The following is a 13841-nucleotide window of genomic DNA, read 5'->3' on the forward strand; positions in this document are numbered from 1 at the left end:
TAGAGGCCAGACTAAGAGTGGTCCACCAGTCCTATAGGGTTGGAGGTTCGGCTCACAGCTAACAACGCTGACTGGGAAAACAAAATTGTTACGGAAATAGCAATGAAGAATCCTTTGACATCTGAGTACAACTGTATTCCCGAGTCTCCATCAGGGACTTGCATGACTGACAGTAATGAAAACCGAGAAGAACCTACTGACATGATGAAAGAAGCTCTGAACACCGCCAGAGATGGAGGACTTTCACTGCTGCCCTAAATGCCAGTGGCGTAACATGCAGTAAGTAAGTAAAGTAAGGAATAGCATTAACTTCTGTAAGAAAAAGTTAATGTAAGAGGTCAATGACTTTAGATCTGGTGCAAGCTGGAAAGATAGAATTCATTGTTGAGCCCTGAGGACTGTAATGGGTCTGTTTGAAAGATGACTTGCTCTTCCACAAGCTGTCAATAAGAATTGCTGAAATAGTGTAGAATACCAAAAGACAGAGAAATGGGAATGTAAATGGGATGGAGAATTAAAGTAACACACATCTAGATCAGGGGTTCCTGGCCTGGGATCAATAGACCCCTTGCTTAATGGTAATGGTCCATGGTATGAAAAAGGGTGGGAACTCCTGATGTAGATGATAAGGTTAAGTCATTTGCAGACTGAACGCAAGCAAGTGTTCTCCAAAGTCCTTAGATTCAGAGGAAACAGCAAATGCAATATACTCAACTGGAAAAGCACAAGTGAATCCTCACTTCATCTGGAAGGAGAGTTTGGGCTGCATTACCATCACTGTGTAAAAGTTACCCAAGAACGATATAATTCAGCTCATTTCCCCCTCCTCCCTTTTATAGCACAAACAGGATGTATTTCCAGACAAGAATGGGCAAAAGCATCATTATGATACTCAATAGGATAGTGTATAATAACAAAACTTCATCATAAGAATTAAGAATGGGTTATTTAAATGTTTATCATTGTAAATTGCATGGCCAAGACACATATAGAAAGGCTGACTAAAAATTCTTTCAGATTCAGATTCTCAAGAAATATCAAAACGAAGTACTAACAAGTTTTGTATATCTGTATAGGATGTCCTCAAAATTATACATATAAACCCTATATACTGTAACTTATTTTAGCCCTATGCTTTATAGTTTACATATGCCAAACTTTTGGGCAGATGGGGCTCACCGGCCATGGCTGTCAGCTCACGTAAGAGAACAAAAAACTCCAATGTCAAACCTTTGCTGCCTTGCAACTGTACCCACCCATGGGGAGGGCTTTGAGAGTAAACTCCGAGGGAAAAATCCACAGCTGGAGTCCCTAAGATAAGACAGCCCTGTGTTGAGTTCAACACTGACAGTCAACTCCTGTGATGCTGTTAGTGCCAAACAGTATCGGTGTCTGCCATTCCTTTGGGTTAATCAGATGCATGAAAAGGGGAGCTTGCTACTTGGGCAACAGCTTGCTCTCCGTATTGTACTGCCCAGGCTTGCGTATCTAGAGAGCTGGAACACAACATCCATGGTTAACCTTGACCGACAGAGGCCTCCTCATACCAACATTCAGTAAGATGATATCCATATCTAAATTTCACCTAGGAAACATGATTTTCTGACGTATGCATGATTTTCTGATTTTGCTGTTATTTCACAAGTTACATTTGTTGATGTTAAATGACAGTGGGAATTTTGACATTTGAAAGGCAAGAGTTTATTTATGACTCTAAGACATAGGAGCAGAATTAGGCTATTTGGCCCATTTAAGCTTCAAATAAGCAAGATGCTATTCTGTTGCTCTCTTCTTTGACAAAGCTAACAATGTTCAAAATCAGTGTAAAGAGAGCTCTATTATATCCACACTGGCAGCACGATCTATGACTAATACCTTGATTCTAGAAAAATATGCAGTTTTGTTTTCAGCCTTTCATAGAATACTTAAATATCTCTGTGTTTAATGATAACACAATTCAACTCCTTTGTAAAAGTAACAAAGTTGGTCAAAAATCTAATGTCGTAGAGCCAGGATGCTTTACTACCAGAACGAAGCACCAAAGGGGAACTTGTGTGATTCCCCAGGGGACTTCACCCTTTGCTGTATGACTTCCTATAATTTGGTGCTCTTGACCACATGGAATTTTCATGTTATCCCCATATCTATGTGGGTCTCTACTGGATGATCTAATTTTCTTCCCAATCCCAATGTCCAATCCCCAGGACATGCTGCAGATTAACTGGGTTGAGTCAGGACCGTTCACGCCGTGACCCTGTTAATCCGAAAGGAGACCAATCCTGACATTACATGCCAGACCAAGTTATCCAGTGGGTGGTAAAAGGATAAACCCTCGGCCCACTGGAAATCATGAAAATCGTTAGCCAGAACATCGAAGGCTTAAGCCACAGTAAAGCAGAAATCCTAGCAAACTAAAAACCGGACATCTTGTGCATACAAGAAACTCATAGGCTGAGCAACCAACCCTATGTTCCAGGAATCCACTTGGCTATTGACACCCCTAGCCAAACTTATGGAAGTGCAAACTTTGTTAAAGATAAATCTATAGTAATGAGCACAGCAAACATCCAAGCTGGCTCAATGGAACTTCTGAAAGTTGAAAAACACATAAATATCATCTCAGCCTACAAACCCCCTAATGAACCATTCATGTGGCCACCTAATCTAGATCTCCAGGACAAAATGTACCTCATTATTGGTGACTTTAATAGCCATAGCACCAACTGGGGATATGAAGATGACAATGCAAATGGAGAAGAAGTTGTATCATCGGCTCTTAACAACAGCCTTGAGCAACTATACAAGTCAAAGGACACCCTTACCTTCACAAGTGCCAGATGGAGAAAAGGATACAACCCAGACCTTGCCTTTGTTACCAACCTCTTCACACGAACAGTCCTCCAATATATACCCAAATCCAACACCGCCCAGTCCAGGTAGAATCCCTTCCAGTTCTGAGACCTGTACCAACAAAGTATCTACCAAGATTTAACCTGAGAAAAGCCAATTGGACATCTTTCGCAGAATCCCTTGATCAACTTATCGATGCCATACCACCAGAATCTGATCATTATGATGAATTTGTCTGACTAATCTGGAAAGTAGCACAGCAGAACATACCTAGAGGCTGCAGAACCAAATGTACTCAGGGATTGACTAGTGATATCAAGCAAAGTTATGATGAGTATGTCAACTTATATGACCAAGACCTGTTTGGTCAAGACACAATTGAAATGGGAGAGTTGGTTCTGTCCCTACTGAGTCAAGAGAGACAACAGTGTTGGCAGGAGCTGATAGAAAATATAGACATAAACAGGAACAGTAAGAAGGCATGGGCAATTGTTCGGAAACTCAACTCAGACAATAGAGCACCACAGAGAATTCCTGCTGTAACACCCAATCAGGTTGGCCAGCAACTAATACTAAATGGTTGACAAATAACAAGGAATGGAGGCAAAAGAAAAAGCAACATCAGGAGATGGAGTCAGCTCTCTCAAATGGGAATAACAACTTCCCACCTCTCACCCTAGAAGAATTAAAAGATGAAGTATCACAGCTAAAATCCAACAAAACTGCTGGCATAGATGGGATTCTTAATGAATTCCTTAAGCATCTTGGACCTAAAGCACTCCACTGGCTGCTGTCCCTTTTTAACTGTTGCCTAAGATCATTAAAAATACCTAAAAAGTGGAGAAGAGCCAAAGTTGTTGCTCTCCTAAAACCCAATAAAGACACCAACACTCCTAAAAATTACAGACCAATTTCCTTGCTCTGCACCCTCTACAAACTCTACGAGAGACTCATACTGAAAAGAATATCCGCCTTAGTCTAACACCAGACCAAGTTGGGTTCAGGCCAGGATGCTCTTGCTGTGGTCAAGTCCTGAATTTAACCCAGTATAATGAGGATGGCTTTGAAATGCAACAAATTACAGGGTCAGTATTAGTTGACTTAACAGCAGCATACGACACTGTGAATTTCTACTGAAATTATCTAAAATGTTAAAGAACGAAACCCCAGTCAAAGTAATAAGAAGCTTCCTAGAAAATTGTAGATTTTGTGTAGAAATGATTGGAATTAAGAGTAGGTGGTGTCCACAAAAGAATGGACTACCACAGGGATCAGTCCTGGCACCTCTACTATTTAATGTTTACACAAATGACCAGCCAATCTTTTCTAACACACACTGGTTTATCTATGCAGACGACCTAAACATAGCAACAAAAGATAACTCCTTCCAAGAAGTTGAAGCACAACTTACAGCAGTCCTCGAAGCAAAGAAGCAGTATTATGAAAAATGGTCTCTGAACCCAAATCCATCAAAAACTCAAGTGTGTGCATTCCACCTGAGGAATCGAGAAGCAGCTCGGAAACTCGATCTTCTGGTGCAGGAAGGAGCTTGAACACCATCCGACTCCAATTTACCTGGGTGTGCCACTGGATAGGATGCTCTCATTTGCCATCCACATCCAAAACTTCTGAGGGAAAGTTGGCTCTTGCAAATCTCTCTTGAAAAAATTAGCAGGCACAAAATAGGGAGCTAATGCTCACACACTTAGATCACTGCCCTAGCACTCTGCTATGCACCCACAGAATACTGTGCAACTGTGTGAGGCAGATCAGCCCATGTGAAGAAAATAGACCCATTGCTTAACAAAGCCTGCTGAATAATCACAGGCACACTGCACCCCACACCCACTAACATCATTTACAGACTTGCAGTGCATTGCTCCCCCAGAGATCTGAAGACAAACTACAACAAAAATTGAAAAAGGTAAACAGAACTCAGATCCACGGCACCCACTACATCATCATGTGCCAGTTTCCAACTGCCTAAAATCGAGGAAAAGCTTTGCTACTGTGGAGGAACTACCACACGGAACATCTCCCCAAACATACAGGATTGACCTCTGGCAACAAACAGGAGCCAGAACCCCACCAAACAATACAGTGCGAGACCCCACAGAAATGTTGCCAGACGGGGCACTGCTTGACAGACAGAGAGTTGCACTCTCAACAGAGCGAGAACGGGAGTTTGTAGGACGGGAGACAATATAGTGAAGTGGGGTTTAAAGACCAGCGAATCCTGTGAGTGTGGCAAAAGGGTGCAGAATATTGAACAGGTTCTGCGCAATGCCCACTCTCACCTGACTTAGCTGACACTGACCTGCGCAACATCAACCAAGCAACACTAGAGTGGCTGGCTGTCTGGTGCGACAAGCTATGATGAACTGGCTACTATAAATAAATTCCTTCTTTAGGTAAGTGCAAAAGAATCAAAGGGGATTTTAACTTTCAAAAAGTAAAAGTTAAATTATTATCGAAGTACATATTTGTCACCATATACAACACTGTGATTCATTTTCTTGTGGGTATACTCAATAAATCCATAGAATAATAATGATAACCGGATCAATGAAAGACCACACCAACATGAGCATTCAACCAGTGTGCAAGGCAACAAAACGCAAATACAGAAAGAAAGAAATAATAATTATAAATAAATAAGCAATTAATATTGAGAACATGAGATGAAGAGTTCTCGAAAGTGAGCACATTTCAAACATCAGGCAAGTGAAGTTCAATGAAGTTATCCCCTTTGTGTTCAAGAGCCTGATAGTTGAGGAGTAGTAACGGTTCCTGAATCTGGCCGGGTGAATTCTGAGGATCCTGATGACCTTCTTCCTGATAGCAACAGCAAATAGAGAGCATGGCCTTGTGGTGGGGGTCCCAGATAATAGATGATAATTTCCTGCAATAACATTTTGCATGGATGTTCTTAATGGTGGGGAGGTCTTTACTGGTGATGGACTGGGCTGTATCCACTACTTTTTGTAGGGTTTTCCGTTCTTGGGCATTGATGATTCCATAGCAGGCTGTGATGCAGCCAGTCTATATACTCTCTATTACACATCTATAGAAGTTTGTAAAAGTTTTAGATGTCATGTTGAATCTTTGCAAACTCCTAAGGAAGTAGAGGTGATGCCTTGCTTCCTTCATACTTGTACTTGGGTGCTGGGCAGAGGACAGTTCCTGCGAAATAATAACACCGAAGAATTTAAAGTTGCTGACCCTCTCCACCTCTGATTCTCCCATGAGGACTGGCTATATGTACTTCTGGTTTTGTTCTCCTGAAGTCTATAATCAGTTCCTTGGTCTTGCTGACATTGAGTAAGAGGAATGTAAGTATGTGGTATGTGAGAGAGAATAACTTGCAGGAAAATGGTGGACTGAAACAGATGATATTATGCTGCTCAGAGCATGGAGTCAATGGACTGGATCACTTCTTCACAAGACATAAGGCACTGTCCCCAGAACTGTCACAGAGCTAAAACATTCACATTGGTTGCCAGTGAGGAGAAAGAGATTGCAGAGGAGTGAGTGAGAAAGCTCTCAGAGGTGGGCATGTAAACTTTCATCTACAGATACATGCCAGGAGGAAGACGTAAGACCTATTAAAAGAGAAGCCTGTAATTAAATTCCCATATAATGCAGAAATGCTGAATGAAATTTCATAATCTCGCAAAAAAGTCAAGCTGAGCACGGTTTACACCTGCAGAATAAAAATCATTTGTTTTAATGCAAAGCTTTAGTCATTTAAATGAGCTGCAACCCATTAGGATGTGAATAAACTTTGCAGCAAACCATCACAGTACTGGAGCCATAGTTACTTCTCCTGTATTTAAGAGATTCAGATGGACCAGCATTACAAGAAACGGAATTTTATGCATCATCTAGGCTCTCAAAAGTTCAAAAAAAGTTTATTATTTAAAAACATACATATCACCATATACAACCCTGAGATTCGTTTTCTTGCAGGCATACTTAGTAAATCCCAGAACCATAATCGATCAATGAAAGACCACACCCAACAGGTCATACAAACAACCGATGTGCAAAAGACAATAAACTGCAAATACAAAAGAAAAAAAAACAAATAAATAAGCAATAAATATCAAGAACATGAGATGAAGAGTCCTTGAAAGTGAGTCCGTAGGTTGTGGGAACAGTTCAGTAGTGGGGTGAGTGAAGTTATCCCCTCCAGTTCAGTAGCCAAATGGTTGAGGGGTTAAGGGGTAATAACTGTTCCTGAACCTGGTGGTATGAGTCATGAGGTTCCTGTACTTCCTTCCTGATGGCAGCAGTGAGAATAGAGCATGCCCTGGATGGTTGATGCTGCCTTCCTGTGACACACACCATGCAAATGTATTCACTGGTGATCAGGGCTTTACCTGTGATGAACTGAGTGATATCCACTAATCTTTGCAGGCTTTTCTATTCAAGATCATTGGTGTTTCTATACCAAGCTATGATGCAACCAGCCAATATACACTTCGCCACACATCTCTCAAAGTTTTAGATGACAGGCCGAATCTTCTCAAACACCTAAGGAAGCAAAGATGCTGCCATGCTTTCTTCATAATTGCACATGTGCTGGGCCCAAGACACATCCTCTGAAATAATAACTCCAACGAATTTAAAGATGCTGACCCTCTCCACCTCTCACCACCTGATGAGGACTGACTCTTGGACCTCCAGTCTTCTCCTCCTCAAAGTCAATAATCAGGTCCTTGATCTTGCTGACATTGTGTAAGAGCTTATTGTTGTGGCACCACTCAGCCAGACTTTCAATCTCCCTCCCATCTGCTGATTCGTCACCACCTTTGATTTGGCCTGTGACAGTGGTGTCATCAGCAAACTTAAATATGGCATTAGAGCTGTGCTTAGCCTCGAAGTGTAAAGCAAGTAGAGCAGGGGTCTAAGCAAACAGCTTTGTGGTGTACCTGTGCTGATGGATATTGTGGAGAAGATGTTCTTCCCAATCCAAAATGACTGGGGCCTGTAAGTGAGGAGATCAAGGATCCAATTGCACAAGGATGTATTGAGGTCAAGGTCTTGAAGCTACTGATTCGAATGCTGAGCTGGAGTCGATAAAGAGCATCCTGATGTATACATTTTTACTGTCAAGGTGTTCCAGGGTTGAGTGAAGAGCCAATGAAATGGCATTTGCCATGGACTTATTGCTCTAGTAGGCAAACTGGAGGAATCCAAGTTGCTTCTCAGGCAGGAGTTGATATGTTTCATCACAAACCTCCGAAAATACTTCATCACAGTGAATGTAGGTGCTGCTGGACGATAGTCATTAAGGCAGGTTATCACGTTCTTCACAGGCTTCTTATTCCTCAGACTACCAAAGCGAGAGGTTAAAGATATTGGTAACCACTCCAGCCAGTTGATTAGCACAAGTCTTTAGTACTCAGCCTGGTACCACAGTTGGGCCGTACGCTTTCTACAGGTTAACCCTCCTGAAGGACCCACAAGAGATTGAAATCATAGGGCTATTGGCAGCTGTGTGACTTTGTGAAGGTTCCTCCATGTTTTGATGGCTAAAGTAAGTATAGAAGGCATTGAGCTCATCTGGAAGCGAAGCCCTGTTGTCTCCTATGTCGCTTGGCTTCACTTTGTAAGACGTAATAGCATTCAAGCCCAGCCACAACTGTCAAGCATCCTTCAGTGATTCAAGTTTAGTCTGGAATTGCCACTTTGACCATGGGATGGTTCTCTGGAGATCATATCTGGACCTTTTGTATCTGACTTGCTCACCAGACCTAAATGCCAATGATCCAGTCCTTGGCAGACTGTGGATCTTGTGGTTTATCCAGAGCGTCTGGTTGGAGAAAAATCCAAAAGATTTTGTGGGGACTAAAAGTAGTCCACGGCTACTTTTATAAAGTCTGTGATAACTGTGGTATATTCATTCAGATGCCCTGATGAGTCATTGAACACGGCCCAGTCCACTGATTCGAAGCAATCCTACAACCACTCATTTCTCCCATAACCACCCCTTTATTGTCCATAACTCTGAAGCCTTGCCCTTTAGCCTCTGCCTGTATGCAGGCAGCAGAAATAGTCAAGTTATCAGGTTTCCTGAAAAGTGGTCTGGGCATGGAATGGGAGGTAGTCCCTATTATAGCATTTCAGTGGTCTATTGTATTGGGACCCCTGCCTGGTGCTGCAGGATATATGTTGATGGTAATTGGGCAGAGCTTTCTTCAAACAAGCCTGACTGAAGTCCCTGCCTATGATTTGAAATGCTTTGGGGTGGACTGTTTCTTGTTCTGTGATGGTAGGATTCTATATCTAGAGCGCCTGATTACCATTGGCTTTTGGCCGTATGCAAACCTCAGTCAGGATCACAGAGGAGAACTCTCTTGGTAAGTAGACGAGTCAGCATTTAATTTTTATATGTTCCAAATCAAGGGAACAAGAGTACGACAAAACTGCCACATCTGAGCACAACCGAGAGTTTATCATGATGCACAGACTCACACCTTTTGCCTTCTCTGAATCAGCAGTTAGGTCCATCCTATGTACCAAGAAGCCTTCATGCCTTACCAATGCATCAGGAGTGTCCAAGCTGTGGCATGTCTCCTTGAAACACAGAACACAGTAATTCCTCATTTCTCTCCAACACAGCAATCTTCCCCCAGGTCCTCAATCTTGTTCTCCAGCAAATGCATATTTGCTAACAAGATGTAGGGTAGAGGGGGTATTATTCCTCTGCATTTCAGCCTGACTTGGGGTCCACCCGTCCTCCCTCACTTCCAGCCAGAGTGATGTACTTTTGTCCTCTTAAATTTGTGTGTCTATACAACTACTTATCAAATAAAGGCATGCACTCGGAGGTGAAGTTAACTTGGGTATTCACTTTGCAGAGAAAGCAACAAACCAATTCGCATGGGTAAGTTGTCAGTCAATAATTAGTGCTAAGGGGAATCATTGCACTAAAAAAAATAGATCCATGTATTACTCTTTCTCCCCTTTTAGATTCATGTAACATTATACTGTCTATATAACAAAACATTCTATTTACCTTTAACAGACCATGTTCAGATAAACATGCTTTCACAATAACCTACGCACTTGGTAGTTAAACCTGCCGACTCTGGGTAATTATTGGTGTTAAAAGTCGAAATGTGGAGGGGGTTCACTTGGTCGGTATTGGTGTATTTTCACGACACATGCTGGTGATAATAAACCTGACTCTGTATTTTATTTTGCAAGGTCATTTTGAAAACTCTCTCTCTATAAGGGAGACCCATACATCCTGAGTCTGGCCTTCCACTCAGCTGAAAGCTAGAGCATGGTTGTTAAGCAGGAACAATCTCTCATAAATCTTCTCTTCCTGTTACACTTCCTCTTCCTGTTCCTCTTGTCCTTCCTCCCGCTCTCCGGATCTCACCTCACGTAGTTCATGTAGAGGCCAGGTCATTGTGTATATTTAAAGCAGAGCTTGATAGATTCTTGATCAGTAACAGAGTCAAAGATTACAGGGAGAAGGCAGGAGAATGGGTTGAGAGGGATAATAAATAAGCCATGATGGAATGGTGGAGCAGATTCGATGGGCTGAATGGCCCAATTCTGCTTCTATGCCTTATGGTCTTATATCAGGCTCTGCTCTCTGCATCAGCTTGGCATGTGATGCAGGATGCCCACAGACAGCCGCTATCAATATGCCTCATCACTGGAAAACCAATACTATTTTCTACGACTATACAGAAGCTCAAGAGGCTTGGTTGCTTGGTTAGAGAGCTCATTAGTGTGAGGAATCAGAGGAGACATCAGGACCCTTTGCCCCCAAAGAACCACAACATCGTGCAAAACTATGTGTATGCTGATGCAAACTCCCTGATGCAAAAGCAGACAAATACACACAGTGGCCACTTTATTTGGTACCTCCTGTACCTAATAAAGTGACCACTGAGTGTTTGTTTGTGGTCTTCTGCTGCCGTAGCCCACCCACTTCAAGGTTCAATGTGTCATGTATTCAGAGAAGCTCTACTGCACACCACTATTGTAACATCTGACTATGTGAGTTACCGTTGAATTCCTGTCAGCTAAGGCTACATCCACACTAGACCGGATAATTTTGAAAATGCCGGTTTCATGTAAAAACGATAGGCATCCACACTAAGCGTTTTTAAAAATATCTCCGTCCACATTGAAACCGAGATCTTGTCGAATCTCCTACTGGGTATGCGCAGGACACATCTACCAAAAACAAGCGACATGTTTGGTGTTGAATCTCGCTGTGAAAGATGGTGCGTGTTTGTTCAGTTACAGACTAGAAAAACTTATACGACAGGCAGCTGTTGGCTCTTGCGCAGGAAGATTTAAAAGTAAAAAAAAAACAAATACTGAAACGTATGGAGGCAACCAACAGGGAGTTCATGGACTGTAATACCCGGCTGACAACGAACACTGAAAAACTGACTGACTCTGTTGCATCAATAAAGCACCTTGTTAAATGTGTAAACATGTCTGCATCAGTGTTATCTTGTCTTTCCATACAATGTTACATTAGGCTGTTACACACCTATTGTCAGAGAAGTACTTGCATAAATAGGTAAACCACCTTCATACGAGCAAGGACAGAAAACGGCAAAGTGAGTACAATATACTTTTTTATTCTACGGGTCAAAGCATTTGGTGAGTACATTTCTAACTCTTCTGGCAGCAGTCTTGTTGCCATCTGTTTTGAAATTGTTAGGTTGCGTTCAAGAAAACAATGAAATAGCGCGCTGCCGTCTGACAACGTTTTCAGAAGTCTCTGGTTACCCCGTGCACACTGATCTGCCCGAGCAGCGTTTTCAAAAATACCCACCCTGGAAAGTCTTTCTAAAAAGCTCCGGTTTTGGGGGACGAAAACACAGTTTTAGTGTGGACGGAGGGTAAAAACGAAGAGAAAAAGCTTTGGTTACGGATTTATTTGGCGTAGTGTGGACGTAGCCTAAAACCACTCTGGCCACTCTCCTCTAACCTCTCTCATTAACAAATCATTTTCACCCACAGAACTGCCACTCGTTGGATGTTTTCTTTGGTTTTCACTCTTTTCTCTGCAAACTCTAGAGACTGTTGTGCATGAGAATCAAACCACCCCATCTGGCACCAACAATCAATCCATGGTCAAGGTTATTTATTAGTTATTTCTAACCTACTATGATACTTGGTTTGAAAAACAACTGAACCTCTTTAACATATTACATATGGGCATAATATTAGAGGCAGAAACACGTAAATTCAGAATTTACCTTCTGTCTCAGATTTGCAATTATTGCCAGCTAGGATATCTGCAAGATCCTCATGTCCAGTCTTTTGTAACACTGCCAAGAACTTGGAGAACCAACCAGGGGGCTTCACCACTATTCTGCTCAATAACTCTCGGATTCCAGCTTGATTCCCATGTTTCGAAGTTTCACTCAAAATCTACAAAGGAAAGTTTAGATCAGTGTGTTAATGAATATTTTTATAGTCTTGCAATGGTTCACACATTCCTCCCAAACTATTTGATGATTTTAATTGAGAAAGTCAGACTATGAAATACTTGATACTTGAGTATATTTGGTTTTCACACAACCCAGAGAAGTAGACAAGATTTCAATTTAATATTTTGTCCAAAACATGACATTATTAGCACTACACTCGCCAGGGTTCCAATTCCTGGAACAACTTTGAAGCTACACCCTTTTGATTCAGGACTAAATTACCATTGGAGACAAGCCGATTTCATAATTGGTCGCTCTCTCATGTAATATAATTGTATGTGGGAACTCTGACAGAGCTTCATGCTACTCTAGCACAATATTACTCTATCTTGTTTTGCTATGTATTTCTACAAGTGCAGTGGAAGTTCTCTTTAAAATTCAAAAAAACCTTGGAGTGAGACCCTCACCAAGGAAGTTTGAGAATACTGTGTTAGGTTATACTTATAGTAAATATGAGTCATCATATTTTTTATGATTTTCCAATATAAAATCACAAGCTCAAATTCTAAATGAAAACTGATTAAACGAGTAATACAGCATTTACATTATCCAGCCACTTAGGGTCACTGTCTTATCTTATCTTCTCAACTTACGCAGAAGATATAAAGCTTCCATTAGAAAGTTGACTATTCTGCACAGCTTTTTTTTCCATATCCGTGCAGAAGATCATCATCATTATGTGCCTTGTTGCAAGATGTGTGCGATTACGGTCTATAATCATGATTGTTCTTGACAAATTTTTCTACAGAAGTTGTTTGCCATTGTCTGGGCAGTGTCTTTACATGGCTGGTGACCCCAGTCATTATCCATACTCTTCAGAGCCTGGAATCAGTGGTTGTATAACCATGACTTGTGATATGCACCAGTTGCTCATACGACCACCTGCTCCTATGACTTCACATGACCCAGATCCGGGATCCTAAGCAGGAGGTATACCTTGCCCAACGGTACTTCCAGACTAGCAGAGGAAAAGAGTGCCTTACACCTCCTTTGGTAAGAGATGTATCTCTACCCTGCCACCCAAGATCAGACCTTCCATAAAAGTCCTGAACAGCTGAAGGATGTTATTATCCCGAATATGTTTCAATGATTGACCCTTCTAGAATCATGCTCTACAAAGTTTCTCCACCTTTAAGCGGGAAGTTTGTGATGCACCATCAATAACTCTCTGAGACGTGAGGCGAGATATCGGCTTTTATTGGCTGGAAGAAAGAACAAGCAGCAATTGACCACCACACTGCATCTTGGAGACTGAGACCGGGGCGGAGTCCCCAATCGCCTTTATACCGGGGTCCGTGGGAGGAGCCACGGTCAGTGGGAGGGGCCGCAGGAGCAGTCAGCGGGGGGGGGGGGGGCGTGTCCAGACAGGTATATGTAGTTCACCACAGTTTGTCCACCTGCTGTACCTATGCTAGGTTAGACCCATACTGGTAAGAGCCTCATTGATCAAGTCAAAGCCAGCTTCTTTGTACACAATCCCACAAAGGAATGAGGTAATACTGATTCCAATTCAAG

At 42.0% G+C, this 13841-nt stretch overlaps 1 protein-coding gene across 1 annotated transcript in view; it reads right to left on the reverse strand.

Moving 5' to 3' along the window:
* ifih1 (interferon induced with helicase C domain 1) overlaps positions 1-13841 on the reverse strand; it is a 117831-nt gene that overhangs the window by 88542 nt on the left and 15448 nt on the right. Inside the window, exon 2 of the mRNA XM_073047417.1 lies at positions 12093-12267. Coding sequence (XP_072903518.1) covers positions 12093-12267 — 175 coding nt within the window. The remainder of the gene's footprint in view (positions 1-12092; positions 12268-13841) is intronic.

The sequence above is a fragment of the Hemitrygon akajei genome, chromosome 5, assembly GCF_048418815.1.
Source record: "Hemitrygon akajei chromosome 5, sHemAka1.3, whole genome shotgun sequence".
Classification (NCBI taxonomy): Eukaryota; Metazoa; Chordata; class Chondrichthyes; order Myliobatiformes; family Dasyatidae; genus Hemitrygon; species Hemitrygon akajei.